The sequence below is a fragment of the Somniosus microcephalus genome, chromosome 34 (assembly GCF_052327205.1).
Source record: "Somniosus microcephalus isolate GS21.2 chromosome 34, FLI_Smic_1.0, whole genome shotgun sequence".
NCBI classification, from domain to species: domain Eukaryota; kingdom Metazoa; phylum Chordata; class Chondrichthyes; order Squaliformes; family Somniosidae; genus Somniosus; species Somniosus microcephalus.
This window is the reverse complement of record NC_141020.1, coordinates 27,778,410-27,805,533: the sequence shown is the minus strand read 5'-3', so window position 1 is coordinate 27,805,533 and position 27,124 is coordinate 27,778,410. Positions and strand designations below refer to the sequence as shown.

The 27,124-nt window shown below is 46.7% G+C and overlaps 1 protein-coding gene across 5 annotated transcripts in view; it reads left to right on the top strand.

The window, feature by feature from the left end:
• The first annotated feature begins 790 nt into the window (after positions 1–790).
• The window catches only part of supt5h (SPT5 homolog, DSIF elongation factor subunit), a 119,734-nt gene continuing 93,400 nt past the window's right edge, over positions 791–27,124 (top strand). For 2 of the 5 annotated variants that reach the window (XM_085973606.1, XM_085973604.1), the window contains exons 1-4: positions 791–903; positions 19,076–19,176; positions 23,586–23,784; positions 25,027–25,092. In XM_085973606.1, coding sequence (XP_085829732.1) covers positions 19,096–19,176; positions 23,586–23,784; positions 25,027–25,092 — 346 coding nt within the window. In that variant the 5' untranslated portion in view covers positions 791–903; positions 19,076–19,095. Of the gene's footprint in view, positions 904–2,993; positions 3,111–19,075; positions 19,183–23,585; positions 23,785–25,026; positions 25,093–27,124 lie in introns of all 5 variants that reach the window. The other 3 variants (XM_085973605.1, XM_085973602.1, XM_085973603.1) reach the window with 2 other exon arrangements.

The window sequence follows — 27,124 nt, the reverse complement described above, 5'->3', positions numbered from 1 at the left end:
AGGTGCGGTCTCACCAAGGCCCTGTACAATCTGTGCCCTCTGGTTCTCGACCCTCCCTCCAATGGGAACAGTTTCTCTCTATCTACTCTGTCTAGACCCCCCAACCCTCTGTAGACATGTACGATAGCAAAATACTGCAGATGCTGGAAATCCGAAATAACAACAGAAAATGCTGGAAAAACTCAGCAGGCCAGGCAACATCGGTGGAGAGAAATTAGAGTCGACGTTTCGGGTCGCAACCCTTTTTCAAAACTGGAAGGGAAATGAAATGGTTCGAAAGGCAGGACTGGGAGAGAACAAAAGTGAAGAGACATTAAGAGGTATTCAAAACCAGACGAGATGGTGATAGGACAGTGGAGACAAGCTCAGATTAGGTGTGAACTGTTCTGGCAGAATGGGAGACAGCTGCCATGTGGGAGAGAGAAAAAAAGGAAAGGGCGGGGGGGAGGGAAAAACCAAAACAAAGGTGTGGATAAAAAATATAAGTAAAAATGTAATAGGGGCCGAGGTTATGATCTGAAATTGTTGAACTGGATATTGAGTCCTGAAGGCTGCAAAGTGCCTAATCGGAAGATGAGGTGCTGTTCCTTCAGTTGACATGCTCCTCCTCCTTTTTTTGCCCCTGGTTGACGCACAGCTGTCAATCACAAGGAGGCGAGGAACGCGGGAGCTTACGCCCCTCCTGGCGTCTGGGAGCGTGACGCGCGTGCTCGCACGCACGGCGGGCACGCTGACGCCCTTTGACGCAAGTGGCCGGGGGGATGACGCGCACGCGCACGAACGGCGGGCACCCTCACGCCCTTCGACGCAGACTTGGCGGGGGCGCGCCCGCCCGCTGGCGAGCTGCGCGGTGCGGTATTGGCGCGGGAGCGGCGGCTGGACCGAGGCCGTTCGGAGTTGGTGGTGAGTGTGACCCGGGGGGCAATGGGCCGCCGATAGCGAAGCGAAGGGAAGGAAAGGAAAGGAGGCGGCGGGTTGGGTGACGGCCTGCTCCCACACACCAACTCTTGAAGTCCGGGTTGCACCGATCCGCCCGTCGCCTCAAACTCGACGGCAGGCTGGGAGTCAGCAGCTAGGCCGCGCCGGCGACCCCCGGCTTCTCAGCGGCCGCCCCTTCCCCTGCCCCGGGGGGAGGCTTTCTGTTTGCTCCCTTTTAAAACAATCCCCAAAGGCGAGGCGGGACAGGGAGTCAGCCAGTCCCTCTGGGCAGCTGCCTGCCTGCCTGCCTGGGGTTTTTTCTTGTGTTATGATTTTTATTTACAGGCTGAACTTCCATTGACTTCTTACAGGATACAGTTCAACAGGCGCTATTCTCTCTCCAGTATTCCCCCCCCCAATCTCGGTGCTTAGCGTCAGCAACTCTTCAACTGCATAGGCATCACACACAGCCCAATTTTCTCCTCACCCGATGCCCACATGCCTGCACTTTAGGCAGGGTTGCTGGCTATCAATCAGAAAGAAAAGAACTTGCATTTCTATAGCGCCTTTCACAACCTCAGGACGTCCCAAAGCGCTTTACAGCCAATGAAGTACTTTTTGAAGTGTGGTCACTGCTGTAATGTGGGATACGCGGCAGCTAAATTTGCGCACAGCAAGCTCCCACAAACTGTAATGTGATATAATGACCAGATTATCTGTTTTTAGTGATGTTGGTGGAGGGATAAATATTGGCCCCAGGACACCGGGGAGAACTCCCCTGCTCTTCGAGATAGTGCCGCAGGATCTTTTACATCTGCCTGAGAGAGAACTATTCGAGTTCTCCTTACTGCATTGTGTGTGGCTGGAATCTAGGGATTCTGGTTCCCCAAGCTCCTGTTTAACGTCTAACCTGAAAGACGGCACCTCCCTCAGTACTACACTGGAGTGTCGGCCTCGATTTTTGTGCTCAAGTCGCTGGAGTGGGACTTGAACTCTCAACCTTCTGACAGTGCGAGTGCTGCCAACAGCTGACACTGGGATGTTATAAACTGAATATAGCAAAATGCACTAGTTATATTGTGTGGCCCTTTTGCAGAATAAACCGCAATATCTTAACTATTTTGACACTTTGGGCATATCGTGATTGGTTTTGATAATGGTTTTTAATCATAGTATTTCTATTCAATTCAATTCAATTCAATTTTATTTGTCATATATGCAGCAGAATGTGTACTGCACAATGAAATGTTGATTTTTACGTGTCCTCCCAACATTGGAATAAATATGGCATAACAATGATAAAAATACTAATAGAAATACAGTATTAATAAATAAAACAACAGTAATAAATAATAAATTATTCGTTCATGAATCTTATGGCCTGGGGGTAGAAGCTGTTTCGAAACCTCCTGGTACGAGACTGTATGCTTCGGTATCTCTTACCGGACGGGAGCAGGGCGAAGAGGTTGTGGCTGGGGTGGCTCGCGTCTTTGATGATTCTCGGGGCCTTCCCCCGGCACCTCTCGGGGTAGATATCCTGCACAGCGGGTAGTTTAATTCCTATAGTATGTTGTGCAGCTTTCACCGCCATCTGTAGAGCCTTGCGGTTTGTGGCGGTGCAGTTGCTATACCAGGTAGTGATGCAGCCGGTCAGGATACTCTCGATGGTGCACCGGTAGAAGTTGGTGAGAATCTGGGGGGCCATTCCAAATTTCCCTAAATTCAGTCATTATATCACTGCCTGGAAATAGGGGACTTGGTTGGCTTTGTAATGCAGACCAGTATCTGACTACTATTCAGGCGACCATGATTTCAAGTCCCAACCAGTCATTCAAATTTTGTTACCTGCACTTTGAGTTTTGGAAGAAAAAGGTGACTTTGGATTTACGGTTCCCATAGCTCTCCACAACTGGTGTTTTCCTTGTGTCTAAGCCTACTGTAGACTAATTGGAGTTTGATTGCTGTGATCAGTCAATAACTCCATTATCGTTGTATCACGCGTCTACCGGGCTGGTAGAAGGCGAACTCGATGAACTGTGGCCTTTTCTCATCTAGCACTTCCTATGTAATTTCAGGCTCCTGGATGGAATACTGCCCTACTGTGGGGCAGGAGAACAAAATCTTGTCTGCTCCGCTTCCTTGCAGCCTTTACTGTCCCTCCCCAGAAGAAGTGCAATCGCAGAGCTCATCACGTAATTGATAATGGTCTCGTTAATCCAGACTTGGCAGCGTGGTTACATTGGGAGGTGTGGGGCATGAGTTGGAATAAAATGAAACGAGAGATAAAAGAGTAGAACAGTACTCTCCTGATTCCTCAATTGGTAAAACCATTAAAGAAAAGAAAGACTTGCTTATATATAGTTCCTTTCATGACCTCAGGATGTCCCAAAGTGCTTTGCAGCCAATGAAGTACTTTTGAAGTATGGCCCCTGTTGTAATATGGGAAACATGGCAGCCAACTTGGGAAAAGCAAGCTCCCACAGACAGCAATGACAGATACTCTGTTTTAGTGATGTTGGTTCATGGATAAATAGTGGCCACGACACCGGGGAGAAGCTTCCTGCTGTTCTTCAAAATAGTGCCATCGGATCTTTTGCGTCCACCTGAGAGGGCAGACAGGGCCTCAGTTTAACGTCTCGGCCAAAAGACCGCACCTCCGACAGTGCAGCACTGGAGTGTCAGCCTGGACTTTGTGCTCAAGTCCCTGGAGTGGGACTTGTATGTGCAAAACAACTCTCATGTGCCACATGCAGAGGTTCAGGTACAGAATGAACCAAGAGCTGGTGAATCAGTATTGTTGAAGCATGTATTTTGCCACGGGAAGGCTCCTGCTTGTCCCATGTCACTTTGCATGCATTCCCTGAGGCTTTCGATTTGCACAAAACACGTGTCAGATCTGTGAGACTGCTCCTCATCATTTGTGTCTCTCTCATAATGTAACAAATAAACCCTGCACGAATGCACAGTCTGAAAGGGTGGTGGAAGCAGATTCAATAGTAACTCAAAAGGAAATTGGATATTTGTTTGAAAAGGAAAGAAAATGCAGGGCTATGGCGAAAGTCAAATTTTTGTCTTATAATACTCCTGTGAAGCTCCTTGGGACGTTTTAATACATTAAAGGCGCTATATAAATACAAGTTATTGTTGAGAGTAGGGGAGTGGGACTAATTGGACAACTTTCAAAGAGTTGGCATAGGCACGATGGGCCAAATGGCCGCCTGTGCTGTATGATTCCATGTACTGTACTGTGCAGTTGTTTTGGTAAATAATCGTACTGCAATCCTTGATGGAGGAATTTTAGTATCAATTATTCCGAGGCATAACACTGATTTTCACTTTCCAGTGGCATATTGCCATTGATTGTGAGGCAGGTAAATGTAATTTGTTCCATTTGTTAGATTTATTTTCAATTCCTGTTTTATTATTTTTCCCAATTCTTGATTATTTCTCATCTGATTGTTTGTTTCCTATTCTTTGTGATGTTAACTTCAGATTTAAATTTGATTCCTCTGTATGTGCTGAGATAGCGACTCTCCGCAGTAGTGGTGCAACAGTTGGTTCTATCACCCTTCGGCAAAGGAGGGGAAATCAGACAACAGCAACAACAATTTGCATTTATACAGCACCTTTAATGTAGTAAAACATCCCAAGGCACTTTTCAGGAGTGTTCTCGAACAAAATTTGACATCGAGCCATGAGATATTAGGACAGATGACCAAAAGCTCAATTCAAGAGGTAGGTTTTAAGGAGCGTCTTAATGGAGGATAGAGAGGTGGAGAGGTTTAGGGAGGGAATTCCAGAGCTTTGGGCCGAGGCAGCTGAAGGCATGGCTGCCAATGGTGAAACGGTTAAAATCGGGGATGCACAAGAGGCCAGAGTTGGAGCAGCGCAGATATCTCTGAGGGTTGCAGGGCTGGAGGAAATCACAGAGATAGGGAGGGCTGAGGCCATGGAGGGATTTGAAAACAAGGATGAGAGTTTTAAAACTGAGGCGTTGCCTATGTAGGTCAGTGAGCACAGGTGATGGGTGAGCAGGATTTGGTGCGAGTTTGGATGAGCTCAATTTTGTGGAAGATGGGAGAGTGTTGAAATATTCAAGTCTAGAGGTAACAAACGTTTGGGTAAGGGTTTCAGCAGCAGATGAGCTGAGGCAGGAATGGAGATGGGCTATGTTATGGAGGTTGAAGTAGGCGGTCTTGGTGAAGGCGCGGATATGTGGTCGGAAGCTCATCTGCGGGTCAAGTATGGCAGGAAGGTTGCGAACGGTCTGGTTCAGCCTCAGGATTCCCGCTTTTGATCACTATCCAGTCATCCCAACTGTAAAAACCATGTGAGGACGATAACAGGCTCTGCTGTGATATTTCCATAGCCGAGTATCCTGTCGACGCTCTCTTCCCATGGCTCATGTGAAGAATGGTCACACAGTAAGGTATTCAAGAGCGACTGGCAGCCGTGGAACTGTACTAAGACAAGAGGCAGTGACTTCAGGGGAGGAGGAGAAGAACATTTCCTAAAAGTATTTGGTTTCTTATCTGGGTTGTTGGTGTTGTCTAGTCAGCATTTTGCTGTTACTTTGAAGATCTTGTTGCTGCATGTAGCTTACTTGTCCTCCACTAGAATTTTTGTGATTTCTCTTCCGTTGAAAAAGGTGCAAACAAGTGGAAAGTCTCGGGATAAACATGTTGAATGTTGACCGTTGGCTGAACTGCAGCTCACTTTTACATGGTTATTTGTTTTGTTACAGAACCTTTTTGGTTCTTTCTATGCTGGCTACTTTTTAAAGTTTTACAAAGAAGCAGCTAAAAGGGAATGCGTGTGTGCTTTTGGTAGTTTTTTTTTGTACTCATTAAAATGAGGGATGTTTGTGCCGGGAAAGGAATTGCTTCCCTAGTAGTTTGGGCCAGCATCATATGGAGAGATGAAAACCGTGCCACAGAGAACTCCACTACTAAGCATTCCCAGTTCGAGTGTACTGTGGACCCAGCCCAAATTGTGGTACTCTGCTCCAACAATATGCCTCGACCCTAACCTTGGAGCAGCAATGTTGCCTCGACCCTAACCTTGGAGCAGCAGTGTTGCCTCGACCCTAACCTTGGAGCAGCAGTGTTGCCTCGACCCTAACCTTGGAGCAGCAGTGTTGCCTCGACCCTAACCTTGGAGCAGCAGTGTTGCCTCGACCCTAACCTTGGAGCAGCAGTGTTGCCTCGACCCTAACCTTGGAGCAGCAGTGTTGCCTCGACCCTAACCTTGGAGCAGCAATGTTGCCTCGACCCTAACCTTGGAGCGGCAATGTTGCCTCGACTCTAACCTTGGAGCGGCAATGTTGCCTCGACCCTAACCTTAGAGCGGCAATGTTGCCTCGACCCTAACCTTGGAGCGGCAATGTTGCCTCGACCCTAACCTTGGAGCGGCAGTGTTGCCTCGACCCTAACCTTGGAGCGGCAGTGTTGCCTCGACCCTAACCTTGGAGCGGCAGTGTTGCCTCGACCCTAACCTTGGAGCGGCAGTGTTGCCTCGACTCTAACCTTGGAGCGGCAGTGTTGCCTCGACCCTAACCTTGGAGCGGCAGTGTTGCCTCGACCCTAACCTTGGAGCGGCAGTGTTGCCTCGACCCTAACCTTGGAGCGGCAGTGTTGCCTCGACCCTAACCTTGGAGCGGCAGTGTTGCCTCGACCCTAACCTTGGAGCGGCAGTGTTGCCTCGACCCTAACCTTGGAGCGGCAGTGTTGCCTCGACCCTAACCTTGGAGCGGCAGTGTTGCCTCGACCCTAACCTTGGAGCGGCAGTGTTGCCTCGACCCTAACCTTGGAGCGGCAGTGTTGCCTCGACCCTAACCTTGGAGCGGCAGTGTGACATGTTTCCGCTTATGCCACCATAATGCTTGTGATGAGACTGCTTAAGATCTGAGGAAGGATGCTCTTGCCATGGAGGGAGTGCAGCGAAGATTCACCAGGCTGATACCTGGGATGGCAGGAATGACGTATGAGGAGAGATTGGGTCGATTGGGCTTGTACTCGCTGGAGTTTAGAAGAATGAGAGGGAATCTCATTGAAACTTATAAAATTCTGACAGGACTAGACAGACTAGATGCAGGAAGGATGTTCCCGATGGTCAGGGAGTCCAGAACCAGGGGTCACAGTCTAAAGATAAGGGGTAAGCCATTTGGGACAGAGATGAGGATGAATTTCTTCACCCAGAGAGTGGTGAACCTGTGGAATTCTCTACCACAGAAGGCAGTTGAGGCCAATTCATTAAATATATTCAAGAAGGAGTTGGATATATTTCTTAAGGCTAAGGGGATCAAGGGATATGGGGAGAAGGCAGGGACAGGGTACTGAATTTGGATGATCAGCCATGATCTCATTGAATGGTGGAGCAGGCTCGAGGGGCCGAATGGCCTACTCCTATCTTCTATGTTTCTATGTTTTAAGGTCATTTTGTGTAGGTCTCTTGCAGCCAGTGGAGAGAGGATAATTATTCCCATCCATTTTGGCTGGATTCAAACCCATTTCTGTGGTCAAGGGGGAATGCCAACACCTTTCGCGCCAGCCAGCCTCAACGCTTGCAGAGACTTCTGTATAGAGATCATTGATTGACTATTTCACGTATCCTACTTACTAAAATTTTTCCACAAAAAGTCTGATCTAATTTAAAATGACACCATGTAAAATTCTGAAACCATAGCTAAAGATTAGCATCTGAGTGATTCAAGAATGTTGTATATAAAATGCGAGAAACCGCAAATTCTGGAATGTGAAATAACTTGCTGGAAGCAGGTAAGTCAGCATCTGAAAAAGGAAGATGGGTTAATGTTTCAGGTATGATTCTTCATCAGTGCTGATGTAAGAACCTTCTGTTAATTCATCCATCTCGCTATCAGTTGTAGACTGACATGTATTTGCAGCAATGCCTGTTCTGAATATGATTTTTATGTTAATTTTTCAAAAGACCGACGATAAGGTGCCACATAGTAGACTTTTTTGAACATGTAGTGTCAGGGGACAAGTTGCAGAATGGATAGCAAGCTGGCTACAGAACAGTAAACAGAGGATAGGGGTTAAGGGTAGCTACCCAGACTGGTTAAGGGTGGGAAATGGTGTCCCATAAGGATCGGTGCTGGGACCACAGTTTACATAAACTCTGGAATCGGAAGTACAATTTCAAAATTTGCAGATGACACCAAATTGGGGGGAGGTGGGTTGGGGGGGGCATTGTTAATAGAGGAGGACTGCGACAAAATACAAGAAGACATTAATAAACTTGCAGAATGAGTATGTCATTGGCAAATTAATAAAAATATAGATAACTGAGGTGTTACATTTCAGTAGGAAGAATAAGAAAGCTACATACTCCTTGGAAAATAAGAGAAAATAGGGTATGGTAGCAATGTGGTTATGTTACTGGACCGGTAATCCAGAGGCCTGGACTAATGATCTGGAGACGTGAGTTCAAATCCCACCATGGTAACTGGGGAATTTAAATTCAGTGAATTAATTAAATCTGGAATAAAAAGCTAGCGGTGCCGAGTGGCCCCTTCAAAATATTGTGTATGTGCGGTTTTTGCATTGAAAAGCTGGCAAGCCAGCTGGGTGGGATCCCTTGAGCACTGCGCAGCCACGCTGTTTAAAGGGAACTTTGCCTGGGTGTCCTCAACATTGACTCTGGACCCCATGAAGTCTCATGGCATCAGGTCAAACATGGGCAAGGAAACCTCCTGCTGATTACCACCTACCGCCCTCCCTCAGCTGATGAATCAGTAACTCCTCTATGTTGAACACCACTTGGAAGAAGCACTGAGGTTAGCAAGGGAACAGAATGTACTCTGGCTGGGGGACTTCAATGTCCATCACCAAGAGTGGCTCGGTAGCACCACTTCTGACCGAGCTGGCCGAGTCCTGAAGGACGTAGCTGCCAGAATGGGCCTGTGGCAGGTGGCGAGAGAACCAACACGAGGGAAAAATTTACTTGACCTCTTCTCACCAAGCTACCTGTCGCAGATGCATCTGTCCACGACAGTATTGGTAGGAGTGACTACCACAGCGTCTTTGTGGAGGTGAAGTCCAGTCTTCACACTGAGGACACTCTCCATTGTGTTTTGTGGCACGACCACCATGCTAAATGGGATAGATTCAAAACAGATCAGTAGCTTAAAACTGGGCAGCCATGAATTGCTGTGGGCCATCAGCAGCAGAATTGGATTCCACCACAATCTGTTACCTCATGGCCCAGCATATCCCTCACTCTACCATTACCATCAAGCCAGGGGACCAACCCTGGTTCAATGAGGACTGTCGTAGAGCCTGCCAGGAGCAGCACCAGGCATACCTAAAGATGAGGTGTCAACCTGGGGAAGCTGCAACACTGGACTACATACATGCTGAACAGCATGCTATTGACAGAGCTAAGCGATCCCACAATGAATCAGACCAAAGCTCTCTAGTCCTGCCACATCCAGTTGTGAATGGTAGTGGACAGTTAAACAACTAGCGGGAGGAGGAGGCTCCACGAACATCCCCATCCTCAATGATGGAGCCCAGCACGTGAGTGCAAAAGACAACGCTGAAGCTTTTGCAACCATCTTCAGCCAGAAGTGCCGAGTGGATGATTCATCTCGGCCTCCTCCTGAGGTCCCTACCATCACAGAATACGGTCTTCAGCCAATTCGATTCACTCCACGTGATATCAAGAAATGGTTGAGCGCACTGGATGCAGCAAAGGCTATGGGCCCCGACAACATCACAGCTGTCGTGCTGAAGACTTGTTCTCCAGAACTAGCCGTGCTTCTAGCCAAGCAGTTCCAGCACAGCTACCACACTGGTATCTACCCGACAATGTGGAAAATTGACCAGGTATGTCCTGTCCATAAAAAGCAGGAACATCCAGTCTGGCCAATTACCGCCCCATCAGTCTACTCTCAATCACCAGAAAAGTGCTATCAACTGGCACTTACTCACCAATAACCTGCTGACCGATGCTCAGTTTGGGTTCCGCCAGGACCACTCAGCTCCAGACCTCATTACGGCCTTGGTCCAAACATGGACTGAAGAGCTGGATTCCAGAGGTGAGGTTTGAGTGATTGCCTTTGACATCAGGGCAGCATTTGACTGAGTGTGGCATCAAGGAGCCCTAATAAAATTGAAGTCAATGGGACTCTGAGGGGGAAAAACTCTCCACTGGCCGGAGTCATAACTAGCACAAAGGAAGGTGGTTGTTGGAGGCCAATCATCTCAGCCCCAGGACATCACGGCAGGAGTTCCTCAGGGCAGTGTCCTTGGCCCAACCATCTTCAGCTGCTTCATCAATGACCTTCCCTCCATCATAAGGTCAGAAGTGGGGATGTTCGCTGATGATGAAGTGTTCAGTTCCATTTGGAACTCCCCGGATAATGAAAATCCAATTTGTTTGGGAAAATGTGGAACTCGCTACCACACGGAGTAGTTGACGCACATAGCTTGTTCAGAGGCAGCACAGGCACGATGGGCCGAATGGCGTCCTTCTGTGCTGTATAATTCTAGGTCCCAGTGCATCACAACAGGGATCATACAGCAGGTCCCAGTACATCACGCAGTGAACATCAGAGCAGGGATCATGCAACAGGTCTGGAATGCCCTGCCTGAAACGGTGTTGGAAGCAGATTCAGTGGTAAATTTCCAAATGAAGTTGGATATATCCTTTTAAGAGAAAACATTTGCAGGGCAATGGGGAAAGAACAAGGGGACTACAGGAAACTTGGGTTTATCCGGAGGTTGTATGTCCGGAAACCTTGATCTAACGGCAGAAATCAGCAGCCGTTTTGTTGGTTTTTTTTTCTCCTAGCATTTTTTTAAACAGTCAGTCTCTGGCAAGCCTTTCTGAAGCTGTTGCTAAGCTACAGAGACGCTTCCAAGGTACGGGCCGACTGTTTACAAGCTGTTGCTAAGCAACGGTGTTTGTTGTCAAGATACGGAGATGAAAACCTCCGTATCCTTCAACATTAGCGCTGGTCTGTCCGGAAGTTTTCATAGATCGGCATCACGTCGGTGCCGGATATCGCGAAGTTTCCTGTAGTTGGATAGCTCTTTCAAAAAGCCAGCAGAGGTACGATGGGCCGAATAGCCGCCTTCTGTGCTGTATGATTATGCAGCCCATGAAGAAAAAAATTGTTGTGGCGGCTTGGTTCTTCCCAACAGAGAGCCAGTGCCAGTTATCCCAGGTCACATTCTTGCATTTTGTAATGGTGGGTGGCAAAGGGAGGGGGTGAAAAATGACGATGTTGACTCAAAGTTTGGTCTTCCTCATTGGCACTGTAGTTTAGGAATGAGCCATAAAGACCAGCTTTCATCCCACAGCGGGTGGGAGCTTGCAGTTGATCTCACTGCTTCTGGGTTAAGATCAGATCAGCCGTTGCCTCTGTTTCTGATTTGTTCTCCAGTTTCCTCTTCCCCGATGTGCACCTGCCTGGATGTGGGTGAGGAGATGATTGCTTGTGATGCTCCCAATGGTTGAATAGACTCCCAAAGGTCATTATCTAGGCTTGTACGTGGAAAATGGTCACTTGAGCAAGGTTCTGAAGGGAGGGGGGACACTCTGAACCATGCCTTAGCATGAGTCAGTGATTTCAGGAGAGGGGGAGAGAAAATTGGATGGGGAGAGAGAGCGGTTCTTGACATTCAGGGCCAGAAGACCAAACTTTCAAAACTTGACGACCAGAAATAAATTCTATTCTGGCAGCCACACATTTTGATATATCTGTACTATAAAATAAAGTGACTGATTTTTTTACTAACTGCAAGTATGCCAAGTAACAATTTTTGAAACCGAGCCAATCAGTGTGACCTCTTGCGTATATTTTGTTTCTGACTACTTTAAATGTTCTAATTTTCTTATTTCTTCTCTTCCCTCTGATTCTCTCATTTCTTCTCTCAATCCTTCTCTTCCCTACGTCTCTCGCATTCCCCCACTGCTTCCTTGTTTTCCCCAGTCCCTCGAATTCTTTTTGCAATCCTCTTTTTTTTTTCTCTCTCGCAATTTGTATCAAAAGACTTCACTTCGAACTGTTTTGAGTAATTTAGGGTTTCTGGGTTGACATGTATTCTCGTTTTAATTTTGCGCACAGAATTATACATTCAAGGTGTTGGTGTACATGAGAGGAAGGTCTTAAATAACTGCTCCCACAAAATCATTAACTTTTAAGTACTATTTTCATAAGGTTTTTAATTTGATGCACCCTATAGGCGGTATATGCTGAAATTAAAAACACGATTCAATATTGGAGATGCAGATGTTTCAATTAACATATTAAATGCTTGTTAAATTACTTAATTACTCTATAGTTGGGGGAAGAAATTGTGGGTTGGTTAAGAAGCTCATAAACTCTGCTAAAAAAAATTGTCAATAAAAAGACAAAATTCTTTTTGCACCCCTCACATAGACAGTAAGTCAATGAACGGTGCCTAAACAAAGCACAATTACTGAAAACAGTTCTGAGAAGTCTTTTGATACAAACTGCTAGAGAGAAAAAAAGAGGGTTACAGTGCCATTCAAAAGCTGCACTTCAGCCTCAATAAATCCGAGACTCGATGTTAGCGAAACAAAACAAGGCTTTTATTGACTTAGAAGGTAACACACAGGAGAGAGGTATCTTCCATCCAGAGCTCTGCCGTACTGGATGTGCTGCAGGCTGGGCCAGCTTACATAGGGGCCAGGTATGGGCGGAGCCCTACACATAGTACAATACAATGGGCCAGGTATGGGCGGAGCCCTACACATAGTACAATACAATGGTGAGGAAACGGAACAGAGGTAAGGGAAATGAAACTGAAACCAACCACAGTCACAGGCAGTGATGAATGGAATATTTCATCACATTCACCCCTTCTATAGATTTAGTCTGGTCGGGGGTTTGATAGTCCTCTGCGACCGACGTGGCTGTTGTGGTGCCGCGGGTGTCGGCTGGGTGTCCCCGGTGGCCTCCTGGGTCTCTGCCGGGGGTGCCGCCAGGGTTGTTGAAGGGGTAGTTGGTGGGGGTGCCGTTGGTCGATGTTCTTCCGGGGGTGATGAAAGAGTAGTGGGTGGGTAAGAGTTGCTGTGATTGTTGTTGCTGCTATTGTCGTGGTTGTTGTCGTTACCGGCTGGGGCGACGTCTTTTATGGACACGGTGTCCTCCCTTCCGTTGGCGTGCTGGACATACGCGTATTGGGGGTTGGCGTGAAGTAGGTGCACTGGCTCCACGAGAGGGTCCGTCTTGTGGCCCCTCACATGCCTTCGCACGAATACCGGACCTGGGGTGGAGAGCCATGACGGCATGGATACGCCTGAGGTGGATTTCCGGGGAAAGACAAACATTCGTTCATGAGGCGTGGCATTAGTGGCAGTACACAATAGCGACCGTATCGAATGGAGCACATCTGGGAGGACTTCCTGCCAGCGGGAGATAGGGAGGCCCTTGGTCCTTAGAGCTAGAGTGACTGCTTTCCATACTGTCCCGTTCTCTCGCTCCACTTGACCGTTACCCCGGGGGTTGTAGCTGGTGGTACGGCTCGTGGCTTTTTGCTTTGGTGCTTTTTGTTCACCCCAGTGGCACTGTGAAATTTAGAGCCCTAACTGGTACTTCTGAAAGGGGATGCAGGAAGAGAGGCAGCTGGGGGTGTACGTAAACAAATCTTTGAAGGTGGCAAGACAACTTGAGAAGGCTGTTTTTAAAAAAAGCATACGTGAATTTGGCTTTATAAACTGAGGTATAGAGTACAAAAGCAAGGAAGTTATGCGCAACCTTTATAAATCACCGGTTAGGCCTCAGCTGGAGTATTGTGTCCAATTCTGGGCACCACACTTTAGGAAGGATGTATAAGACCTTGCAGAGGAGATTGACTAGAATGGCACCAGGGATGAGGGACTTCAGTTATGTTGAAAGACTAGAGAAGCTGGGGTTGTTCTTCTTGGAGCAGAGAAGGTTAAGGAGAGATTTAATAGAGGTGTTCAAAATCATGAAGGGTTTTGATAGAGTAAATTGGAGAAACTGTTTCCACCGACAGCAGGTCAGATTTAAGGTAATTGGCAAAAGAAGCAAAGGCGAGTTGCGCATATTTTTTATGCAGCAAGTTGTTACGATCCAGAACGCACTGCCTGAAAGGGCGGTGGAAGCAAATTCAATAATTTTCTAAAGGGAATTGGATCAATACTTGAAGGGGAATTTTTTTTCGGACTACAGAGAAAGAGGGGGGGAGTGGGGCTAATTGGAGAGCTCTTTCAAAGAGCCGGCACAGGCACGATGGGCCGAATGGCCTCTTCCTGTGCTGTATCATGCTATCCTGCCAAGTTTGATGTACGGAGGTGACTGAACAATTTTACCGCATCCTTCCACCAGCACTATGAAGACTCTTCTGCTGAGACGAGAGGTTTTGTCAGTAAGGCACTAGCTATTGGCTGAGCTCAGATGCCACAGGCTAGTCATTGCCCACCACAGAAAACGTTATTAGGTTAGTTTGGAACTTGTGTTTGGTACTAGGTCAAAATACATTGTACTTAATGGGCAGCTCTTCCAAAAATGGGAGACGATCAGAGGAAAGCGGTCTGAAGCAACACAGGATACTTAAATTCAGGTCATAAGGTTTTCAAAAGAAATGCTGCATCCTTATTGAAATATTTGCTGCAGTAATTATTTTGTGACCTCGGAGGCAACGGATGTTTCCTGAGATAGGGCGAGTGAAGTGTTGCACACCCCATGGCAGCGGGCTGAGTGGGCTGTCTGTACAGGGACAACGGAAAAAGGCTGGCACGGGGAGATGAAAGACTTACATTTATATAGTGCCTTCCACGACCTCAGGACGTCCCAAAGCTGTTGGGAAAGAGCGGGGGAGTGGAACTAATTGGAGAGCTCTCTCTAAGAGCCGGCACAGGATTTTGGCCCAGCGACAGTGAAGGAACGGCGATACAGGTCCAAGTCAGGATGGTGTGTGGCTTGGAGGGGAACTTGTAGGTGGTGATGTTCCCATGCGTCTGCTGCCCTTGTCCTTCTAAGTGGTAGAGGTCGTGGTTTTGGAAGGTGCTGTTGAAGGAGCTTTGGCGAGTTGCTGCAGTGCATCTTGTAGACGGTACACACTGCAGCCACAGTGCGCCGGTGGTGGAGGGAGTGCCAATCAAGCGGGCTGCTTTATCCTGAATGGTGTCGAGCTTCTTGAGTGTTGTTGGAGCTGCACTCATCCAGGCAAGTGGAGAGTATTCCATCACACTCCTGACTTGTGCCTTGTAGATGGTGGAAAGGCTTTGGGGAGTCAGGGGGTGAGACACTCGCCGCAGAATTCCCAGCCTCTGGCCTGCTCTTGTAGCCACAGTATTTATATGGCTGGTCCAGTTCAGTTTCTGATCAATGGTAACCCCCAGGATGTTGATAGTGGGGGATTCAGCGATGGTAATGCCATTGAATGTCAAGGGGAGATGGTTAGAGTCTCGCTTGTTGGAGATGGTCATTGCCTGGCACTTGTGTGGTGCGAATGTTACTTGCCACTTGTCAGCCCAAGTCTGAATGTTGTCCAGGTCTTGCTGCATATGGACACGGACTGCGTCAGTATCCGACGAGTCTCGAATGGTGCTGAACAGTATGCAATCATCAGCGAACATCCCCACTTCTGACCTTATGATGGAGGGAAGGTCATTGATGAAACAGCTGAAGATGGTTGGGCCTAGGACACTGCCCTGAGGAACTCCTGCAGTGATGTTATGTGATTGAGATGAATGACCTCCAACAACCACAGCCAACTTCCTTTGTGCTAGGTATGATTCCAACCAGTGGAGAGTTTTCCCCTTGATTCCCATTGACTTCAGTTTTACTAGGGCTCCTTGATACCACACTCGATCAAATGCTGCCTTGACGTCAAGGGCAGTCACTCTCACCTCACCTCTGGAATTCAGCTCTTTTGTCCATGTTTGGACCAAGGCTGTAATGAGATCAGGAGCGTAGAAACAGCTTCTCTACAGCTACCCTATCGAACCCTTTCATAATCTTAGAGACATCAATCAGGTCACCCCTTAGCCTTCTCTTTTCTAGAGGAAAGAGCCCCAGCCTGTTCAGTCTTTCCTGATGGATATAATCATCATTGTAAATCTTTCTTGCACCTTCTGCGGTGCCTCTGCATCGTTTTTTATAATATGGAGACCAGAACTGTGCACAGTACTTGAAGTGTGGTCTTACCAAGGTTCTGTACAAGTTTAACACAACTTCTCTGCTTTTCAAATCTATCCCTCTAGAAATGAACCCCAGTGCTCGCATCATGATGGCCTTATTAACCTGCGTAGCTACTTGTAGTGATGTGTCAGTACCCCCAGATCCCTTTTCTTTCCCCTGTAGACGCTTATTTTCCAAGAGCACCGTACCACCTCCTCAGGGCATCCCAAAATGCCTCAAAACCAATTCATTAGTTCAGAAATTTGTGAGCAACCCCACGCAGCATTAACTAGTTATTGAGAAATGTAATGTGTCGTGCAGATGCACACTGAGCAGATTCCGAGCCCCTTCTCCCTCAGCAGGTAGATCAGACAGATCAAAATGGTTTTTGTGTGTGTAGATGTTAGCAAGTATTGTATGTTTTCAACGCTATATATTTGTTAATGTTGTACTATACATCGACAACATTTTGTCAGCTGTGACTCAGTGGGCAGCACCCTCGCCTCTGGGTCAGAAGGTTGTGGGTTCAAGTCCCACTCCAGAGACTTGAGCACAAAAATCTAGGCTGACACTCCAGTGCAGCACTGAGGGAGTGCTGCACTGTCGGAGGTGCCGTCTTTTGGATGAGATGTTAAACTGCTCTCTCAGGTGGACATAAAAGATCCCACGGCACTATTTCGAAGAAAAATGGGAGTTCTCCCCGGTGTCCTAGCTGATAATTATTCCTCAATCAACATCACTAAAACAGAGTATCTGTCATTATCACATTGCCGCTGGTGGGAGCTTGCTTTTCCCAAGTTGGCCGCCACGTTTCCTACATTACAACAGGGACCACACTTCAAAAGTACTTCATTTGGCTGCAAAGCACTTTGGAATATCCTGAGGTCATGAAAGGAACTATATATAAGATATCTGGACATTATCACATTGTTGTTTGTGGGAGCTTGCTGTGTGCAAATTGGTTGCTGTGTTTCCTACATTACAACAGTGACTCCACTTCAGAAATATTTCAATGGCCGTAAAGCGCTTTGGGTCGTCCGGTGGTCGGGAAAAGCGCGAAATAAATTCAAGTTTTTTTTCTTTTCTATGTATTTGTTAATATTGTACTGCAAGTTTTGCAACATTTTGTTACTTAGCAACAAGATGTTAACCTATGTAATACAATTTTATCCTGCTTTTGGTCTGGATTTGGAATGTCCCATTTTTACGGTGTAATTTGTATTTTACTCATTTCAGTGCACTAGCCCTATGTTGTGTTGCTGGGATACCTTGATCACAACACAGACTTTCTCTCTTCTACCTGAATCTTGCTCAATTAATTCTAAATATCCCCTTACCAGTGAGATATTTTGTATCGTGTCCTCGGATACTGCTTGTTGAAACTTATTTGTGTAGGTCCAAAGTCCATATACAGGAAACTTTCTTTTAACCGGTACCTAAATATCCGGAAATCTCTCTCAACCGGCAAAATTCAGGAGTAGGTTCAGGTAAGTTTTTACTATATATTAGTGGCCGTGTAACCGGGGTTCCTGGACCTGTGGCCGTGTAACCGGGGTTCCCGCACCTGTGGCTGTGTAAGCGAGACTCCTGCACAAGTGCCGTGTAACCGGGGCTCCTGCGCAAGTGCCGTGTAACCGGGGCTCCTGTGCAAGTGCCGTGTAACCGGGGCTCCTGCGCAAGTGCCGTGTAACCGGGGCTCCTGCGCAAGTGCCGTGTAACCGGGGCTCCTGCGCAAGTGCCGTGTAACCGGGGCTCCTGCGCAAGTGCCGTGTAACCGGGGCTCCTGCGCAAGTGCCGTGTAACCGGGGCTCCTGCGCAAGTGCCGTGTAACCGGGGCTCCTGCGCAAGTGCCGTGTAACCGGGGCTCCTGCGCAAGTGCCGTGTAACCGGGGCTCCTGCGCAAGTGCCGTGTAACCGGGGCTCCTGCGCAAGTGCCGTGTAACCGGGGCTCCTGCGCAAGTGCCGTGTAACCGGGGCTCCTGCGCAAGTGCCGTGTAACCGGGGCTCCTGCGCAAGTGCCGTGTAACCGGGGCTCCTGCGCAAGTGCCGTGTAACCGGGGCTCCTGCGCAAGTGCCGTGTAACCGGGGCTCCTGCGCAAGTGCCGTGTAACCGGGGCTCCTGCGCAAGTGCCGTGTAACCGGGGATCCTGCGCAAGTGCCGTGTAACCGGGGCTCCTGCGCAAGTGCCGTGTAACCGGGGATCCTGCGCAAGTGCCGTGTAACCGGGGCTCCTGCGCAAGTGCCGTGTAACCGGGGCTCCTGCGCAAGTGCCGTGTAACCGGGGCTCTCGTACCTTGGTAAGTATACCTCTCTGTAATCCGGACTTTTTGATCAACCAGCACCACATCGGTGCCGGATAAAAAAGTGTTTCCTGTATTATACATAATCTAATGTATACATTTTGTTCTTGTGTGCTTATCAGGTGTTCACTGTGATAATTGGGTATGTTAGCATAGTGGTTATGTTACTGGACTAGTAATCCAGAGGCCTGGGCCAATGATCCGAGTCCAAATCCTACCACAGTAATAAATCTGGAATAAAAAGTTGGTATCAGTAATGGTGACCATGAAACTATTGGATTGTTATAAAAACCCATCTGGCTTACGAATGTCCTTTAGGGGAGGAAATTTGCTGTCCTTGCCCAGTCTGGCCTATATGCGATTCCAGACCCACAGCAATGTGGTTGACTCTTAACTGCCCTCGGAAATAGCCCAGCAAGCCACTCAGTTGTATCAAACTGCTCCAAAGAAGTATACTCACTGTGGGAGTAGCTTCACTGCAGTGGCTCACCACCACCTCCTCGAGGGCAATTAGATATGGGCAGTAAATGCTGGCCTTGCCAGCGACGCCCACATCCCAGGAATGAATTTTTAAAAAGTTTCATAAGCTTCTAATTTTTAAATCTGATGTTGTTTTGTCCAACCAGGCTCAAGTGAAATACTGCATAGAAACCTCGAAATTGAAAGTTCCATATTTCTATCCTGTGTCTTATTTTAATTCTCCTTTCCACTTCAGGCTTTCGCTGAGTTCACAGCATGTCGGACAGCGATGGCAGCAACTTCACCGATGAGGACAGTTCCCGCAGCAGCGAGGCAGAGGAGCAAGAGGAAAACGAGGTACAGGTAGACTATCCTTATCCGAACTTCCGAAAACCTCTAAAAACCGAAAGTTTTTTTGTTCAGCGTAAGTCATGCGCACGACATGACCAGAGTGGCGCACGACTTACGCTGAGCAGGGCAGAGGGTCCCAGAGTTCCCTCCTGGGTAGGAGATTGCAGGCCGAGCCGGGCAGTGTGAAGGAGGTACCGGGAGAGTGAACCCAACAATACAGCGGCCCGTCCGATATTCTTTTCTCTTCCCCCCCCCCCCCCCCCCCCACCCGACCCGACCCCCCGTCCGATATTCTTTTCTCCCCCCCTCCCCCCCTGACCTGAACTGCGGCCTGTCCGATATTCTTTTCTCCCCCCTCCCCCCCCCCGACCTGATTTGCGGGCCAGCTTAGTAGGAGTCAGCCGATATCCGGCTTTCCAGAGAAGCAGGAAGGGGAATGAGACACGGAACAGTCGCAAGAGGTAGCCTGAACTTTAAAAATTTATATTAAATACAAATTTCCCAGTCTTATAATAATACCTTCTGAAATCTGAAAAATTCCAAAAACCGAAACTCAGCTGGCCCCAAGGCTTTCGGATAAGGGATAGTGTACCTGTACTTGAGATTGCACAGACTTGTACAGTAGTATTCCTGAGTTACTTTGTATTTGGGGAAAATGAAATAGTTACTATTCTTGACTAAATATGCCCCCCCTCCTGCTGTCGTATGTGTAACTGGAGTTGAACTCTGATCGATAAACCTCTGGGGACGCACTGATGCTGCTGTATTTGTTAGCACCCCACAAATGCTTCAACAAACTAGCAGCATTCCTGTGGACATGGATTATCTGGGGTCTCGAGTGTGGGTGTAATGTTTAGCTGCTAACCTAATCTGTTGCTTTAAGGCTAACACTGGAAGACTTCCACAGTGATTTCAGTTAATAGCTATTTCTAAATTGCTCCCATCGATTCGAGGTCAACAAATTACTTAAGTTTCAGGCTCCAGGTCAATCCCTGTCCTCCTGTTTTTTTTTTAAAGAATATTTTTGCATCCTGTTGCAAAGTATAATGTGTGATTGACATAGAAACAGAAGATAGGAGCAGGAGGAGGTCATTCAGCCCCTCGAGCCTGCTCCGCCATTTAATGAGATCATGGCTGATATCCAAACTCAGTGCCCTGTCCCTGCTTTCTCCCCATACCCCTTGATCCCTTTAGCCTTCTTGAATATCTTTAATGAATTGGCCTCAACTGCCTTGTGTGGTAGAGAATTCCACAGGTTCACCACTCTCTGGGTGAAGAAATTCCTCCTAATCTCTGTCCTAAATGGCTTACCCCTTATCCTTAGACTGTGACCCCTGGTTCTGGACTCCCCGGCCATCGGGAACATCCTTCCTGCATCTAGTCTGTCTAGTCCTTTTAGAATTTTATAAGTTTCAATGAGATCCCCTCTCATTCTTCTAAACTCTAGCGAGTATAAGCCCAATCGACCCAATCTCTCTCCATATGTCATTCTTGCCATGAGCTAGACAAAATAATTATGTAAAAAATGTAAAGGGTGCCATTATTACATACAAACTAATTCAATTAAAAGTTATTTTACTTGTAATATTGGAGCTGTAGTCTCCTAAAACCACTCACCACTCCCCCCACCCCCAGTTCAATGTCAGCAAAATCAGAGCCATCCTTTTTAGCTCCTGTCAGCATTTACTTGTGTCATGAACTTCATCAAGCTCCCACGCTGATTTTGTGAGGGGCAGAATTTTGGTCCCTATCAAATCTGAGCTTAGCTCTTTAACCCGTGTCTCATCTGTTGCCAAGACTTCATTCTTCTGCTTCTGAAACATTTCCTGCTTACGCCTTAGCTCTTCCCGACCACTTTGAAATCCTAATCCATGTCTGCATCATCTCAAGCACAGACAACTCACTGCCTCTTCCCTTCAAAAGCTACAGCTAATTTTGAATTTGCCAGCCTGTGTCCTGACCCCCACACAGTTCTCCTCAATCTGGTATATTTCCATGATCTGGTTCCTTGTGCCCCAGTGAATGAAAAAGATCCTTTATTCTCATCTTCAAATACCGGCTTGTCTTGTCTTACCCTGTCTGGAGAAATCTTCTGCAGCTTTACATTGGTACCTTCACCCTCTGCTCCTCTGACTCCAGATTGCTGCTTGTCCATTGCTCTCTCCACTCCATCATCAGAGGTCAGTCATTCTGCCCTTGTCCTCTAGAATTCTACCCGTAAGCCCCTCCACCTTTCGACCAGCCTCCCTGCCTTCAAAAACCCTCCTTAATAACCCACCTTTGTCTGCACCTCGAGCCTCATTGTTTTGCACTTTAAAAAAATCTTCCCTTTCCTGCTCTGAAACACGGCGTGCTTTTAGAATAGAATTGGTTATACTTCATGAGTGTCATGCAGCTCAAAGTCCCCTTTCTAAATATAACTCAAGTTTGGAAGGGCAAAATCTATAATTATCGTGCTGGTGTTTATCATACTGAAAATCTTAATGGCAGGTTATTCTATAGCAGCATATACATGAGTTTCTCCGGTTTGATTATACTGTATGTTAGGGAACTGAATTTCAGAAGGTTTTCCAGGACAACATAGAAGTACGCTATTTGAGCCAACCACGCAGGCCTTCTCCCACTCTAATGACCTCTTCCTACCCTGCCCCTGAATCCTTCTGTTCCCTACTCCCTCAAGTGTGCATCAAGCCTCCCCTTAAATGCATCAGTGCTATCTGCTCCAACTGCATTCTTAACATTCTCTGTGTAAAAAACACAGGAACAGGAGTAGGCCATTTAGCTCATCGAGCATCTTCCGCCAGTCAATGAGATCATGGCTGATTTGTGACCGAGCTCCACATACCCGACTTTGGCCCATGTCCTTTAATACCTTTGGTTAACAAAAAGCTATCAATCTCAGATTTAAAATTAACAATTGATCCAGCAGCAATTGCTGTTTGCAGAAGAGAGTTCCAAACTTCTACCACCCTGTGTGTGTAGAAGTGTTTCCTAATTTCACTCCTGAAAGGCCTGGCCCTAATCTTTAGACTGTGCCCCCTAGTCCAGTGGAAATAGTTTCTCTATCTACCCTATCGAACTGACCCTTAATATCTTGAAAACTTTGATTAGATCACCCCATTACCTTCTGAATTCCAGGGAATACAACCCTAGTTTGTGTAATTGCTCTTTGTAATTTAACCCATGGAGTTCGGGTGTCATTCTGGTAACCCTACGCTGCACTCCCTCCAAGGCCAATCTATCCTTCCTAAGGTGTGGTGCCCAGAAGTGCTCCCAGTGCTCCAGGTGTGGTCTCACCAGGGTTTTGTACAGCTGCAGCAGGACTTCTACCCCCTTGGATTCTAGTCCTCTCGATATAAAGGCCAGCATTCCATTAGCCTTTTTGATTGTTTTCTGTACCTGTTGATGACATTTTAATGATCTAGGTACCTGGACCTCCACTGTTTTTAGCTTTTCAACATTTAGAAAGTACCCTTGTTCGATCCTTTTTAGGTCCAAAGTAGATGACCTCACATTTGCCTACATTGAGATCCATTTGCCACAATTTTGCCCATTCACTTAATCGATTGATATCCCTTTGTAATGTTATGCTTTCCTCCACACTACCTACAATGCCCACCTACCTTTGTGTTATCGGCAAATTTGGATATGTGATCCTAAATTCTTTATTTGCTATGTTAGTGACTATCGTATATTTATCCCCTCTTGTTCTGGTCTCACCCACTTGTGGAAACAGTTTCTGCACATTCCTCCAATCGAATTCCTTCATAGTTTTATAGACCTCCAGCAGGTCATCTCTTATCCAGAGAGGTCTGCTCATTCTTTCTTGGTACAGGAAACTTTCTGGTATCCGGCACTGACGGGACCGAGCTGGTGCCGTACCATCAAAACTGCCGTAGGAACCAGCGCTAATGTTAAAACATACGGAGCTTTTGAGCTCCATGTGAATCAACAAACCCTGTTGCTTAGCAACAGCTTCAAAACAGTCGGCCGCAGCTTAGAAGCGTCTCTGTAGCTAAGCAACAGCTTCAGCTAGACCTTGCAGAGCCTGTCTGGGGAAAAAAAAAAGCAACGAGAAGTAAAAGAAACTTATAGGAAACGGCTCCTGAATTTTGCCGGTAGATAGAGCTTTCCAGACATCGGTTAAACGAAAGTTTCCTGTAGTTGCTTCCAATGTTCCCTCTAAATGTTTTTCCCCGCGGGAGCCCTTTACATTCACTCTGCGGCCGCTGCTGCACCTTATGTCTTCCAGCGGTGGCAGCTGGTGAGTGCCCTGTGCGGGACCTTGCGCTCGAACATTGGGTGCATCCTCTCAATTCGGATAACACAGGAATGTTGACTGATTCCATTTTACCTCTAATTTTGCGAGGGTTTTTCTCATCATTAATCTGTCTGTATGCTCCGCTGTAATGCAGGAGGAGGAAGAGCATGCCAGTCGGGGTGGCAGCGAGAAAGCAGAGGGAGAAGGAGAAGTAGAAGAGGAGGCAGAAGAAGCTGATGAGGAAGAGGAGGAGGAGGAGGAGGAGGAAGAAGAGGAAGAATATGACGAGGAAGAAGATGATGACCGACCCAAGAAGAAACCGCGACATGGAGGATTCATCTTGGATGAAGCCGGTACTGAAGTCGATTTATATTTTTATATGTAGTTCTATACCTGGAATGATCATCTTGTATCATTATTGAGCCACATAAGTTATGATCTGTGGATGTTTGTAATATTGTAGAATATCTTTTCAGTTTTGTAATCTTTATTTTGTTAAAACATTGCCACATTTTCTTGAGGGAATGCCACAGGTTTTTGCTTCAGGTTTGGGTTATTGTGATGGGACAGAACGGTTTGGTGGTTTCAAATAACTTGTTTCAAACCTTTTAAGCCTTGGGCTTGAGATTTGCTATTTAACTAAACCCCTAGAATGAATTACATCTTATAATATCTCTTTGGAATGCATTCACTAGAATTTGCACCATTTCCTAGTAAGCTTGCTGTTGACTCTACTGAAATACTGCTGACATGTAAAAAGAACATCCTTATTTAGAATCATAGAAATTTACAGCACAGAAGGAGGCCGTTCGGCCCATCGTGTCTGTGCCGGCCGAAAGAGAGCTCTCCAGCCTAATCCCACTTTCCAGCTCTCGGTCCGTAGCCTTGTTGGTTATTTGCTTATTGAAGGGGAGGAACATAACTATGGATGAGAAAAGATGCATTTTATTTCAATGAGCCAGCACGCGATCCAATTTGTGTCGACTTAAAACTGTTTTGGCTTCGTGTCAACACGTTGCCGTGTAATTAGTGTGTGACACGCTGAGCGCACAGATTGCCTGACGGTGTGCGAGCACTGCCAGGAGTCTTGTGCTGCTGTGGCTTCACACCTGCTGCAGTCTGACTGCGGTTGTGTGCAAAGTTCAGAGGTTCGTACAGTCCTTTGAAATCTTTTTAATGTTAAGGCGTTGACGCGGCAGCTCGTGCTCCTCTAACATTAAAATTCAGCTGCCGTTTGGATGGCGGTGAGCAGAGCTCTGTACCTGCGTGAAAGCGCGCAGAGACTTGCTGCAGAATTGCTGGCAGGCGAACTTCAGTCTGCCCGCGCCGCCCTGCATTGCCCCATTGGCAGATGTGATTTTCAGTTGGAAGCGAGACAAATATTTTTAGTTTTAAAACCGCGTGGTTTAAAATGATTACTCTCCAATGATCCATGCAACGGGTACCACCGCCATGCCCACGAGAATGATTCTCAATGATTGAGTTGATCGCCAAAACATTGCGTTGGTTATTAAGGCTTGAGCGTTTGCTTTTAAAAGGTAATTGGTGACCAGTTGAATATCCAAAGAATTGAACTTTTTTTTTTTTTAAAAAAGATGTGGACGATGAGTATGAAGATGAAGATCAGTGGGAGGATGGAGCAGAGGACATCCTTGAGAAAGGTTCGTTTCGTGTTAACATTGCGTACTTTGCCGATGGCGGTCTGAAATATATGTAACTTGGTGCAAATGTGGCTTTCGCCATCTCTGGTTTGTTGTGTGTTGGACCAATGCAAGTTATTTAACAAAATGTATAAAATGATGGCTCTTTGTATTCAGCTGTCACCTACCACTACATATAGTAACTGAAAAATGTAATTGGGGATATTGTCTCATTCATCACTCTGTTGGTCAAATCACATTAGGTTCACAAGTTGGACCTTGATTTCATTAATAGAGTGAAGTTGGTATCCATATTATTAATAACCTACAGAGTTAGATGTTAAACATATACAGGTAGAAGTGTTTGTCAGAATCCAGTTAATCACCTTATTCATAGGCACAGTAACTCATTCATGTGCTCGTGATTCTGGGCTATGACTTTAGATGGTAATCAGTCGATCTCCCCAAGCATCATTCATGGGCAAGAATGGTTTTTCAAGTTTTTCACCTGTAGCTGTGTCTCTGCTTCTACCCCACTCCCTCTCTATCTGCTTTCCTTTTTATGTTTGTCTTCCATGCTCTGTCTATCTCTCTCTCTCTTCCTTTCACTTCCTTTCTCTTATTCCTTCCTCTTTCTGTCAGTCTCTCCTTGTGTCGGTCTACTCTCTCCAAGTCTCCCGTTCTCTCTGCCTCTCCGACATTTCCTTTTGCTGATTTGTTCCACGAGCTGCTGTAAAATGTGGGTGAGAGAGAAACTGGGGGCGGGCAACAGGAGGGTATAGGTGGACTCGACTGAGCCAGGTGTTCTGTCTGTCGCTGACATGGTGAATTAAGAGTCACGGCATTGTTCCGTACTGGTATTGTCTGGGAGCTGCTGCAACACTTGGGTGAGAGAGAAACAAGAAGCCTGAGAAGAACCGGGAAGTCTGAATGACGATGCTGGCTGCAGAAGATGAATATTGGGGTCAGGAGAGTGGAGATGCTTTCCTCCAGATGAAATATTCAACTGAGATCCTGTCTGCCTGTTCAGGTGAATGTTAAAGCTGTAGTGGGACAGTGATTCACAGAATCACAGAAACCCCACAGTGCAGATAGAGGCCATTTCGGCCCATCGAGCCTGCACCGACACATATCCCACCCGATCCCCGTAACCCCTACACCAACACATATCCCACCCTATCCCCGTAACCCCACGTATTTAATCCCCCTAACACTAAGGGTCAATTTATCATAGCCAATCAACCTAACCCGCACATCTTTGGACTGTGGGAGGAAACCGGAGCACCCGGAGGAAACCCACGCAAACACGGGGAGAATGTGCAAACTCCACACAGATTATATTGGTATTCTGCAAGGATGTGATCAAATGGAGCGAAAGAGATCCATCATCCATACCCATCTTGTGAAAAGTTATCTATAAATCTAACTTGCTGTGTAATTGTTCTCAATTATTGTGCAACACTGCAGTCAGCTTGAGCAGGTTTGTCTGGTTTTAAGCATCACGACTTGGTGATTCAACAGTATTGAGCTGGATTGAAGGACTGAATCATGTTGGCTTCATCTGTGGTCTTGCATTTTATCACATCTCATTAATTAATGGTTTAACAGTTATGCTTGCTTCCTTTTAGTTATTGTGCAAAGGACAACTGAACTCAAGAACAACACACTTCAAAAGAAGCGTGTCCCCTTTTATTTGTTTCTAATTTCTGTGCACTCATATAATGAGCCTGTATTTGTTCCTACGTGTGTTGCTAGTGCAATGTGCGTATAAATATTCTTGGTATCTGAGGCCGGACCTGAATTAGCCAGTACAGTGAAAATATCCCTTTTTAAGATCGAAATTTTTGATTCTGAAATGTTAAAAAAAAAAAAACAGAAATCTAAGTTGCCAATTTATTGGAAGTATCAAATTAAGATACCAGCAAAATTTCCACCAATATGGTACATTCTGCATTATCTGTACAATGTGTACACCCATCTCCCCTGTGTTCGCTGACCTACATTGGCTCCCAGTTAAGTAAGGTGTTGATTTTAAAATTCTCATCCTTGTTTT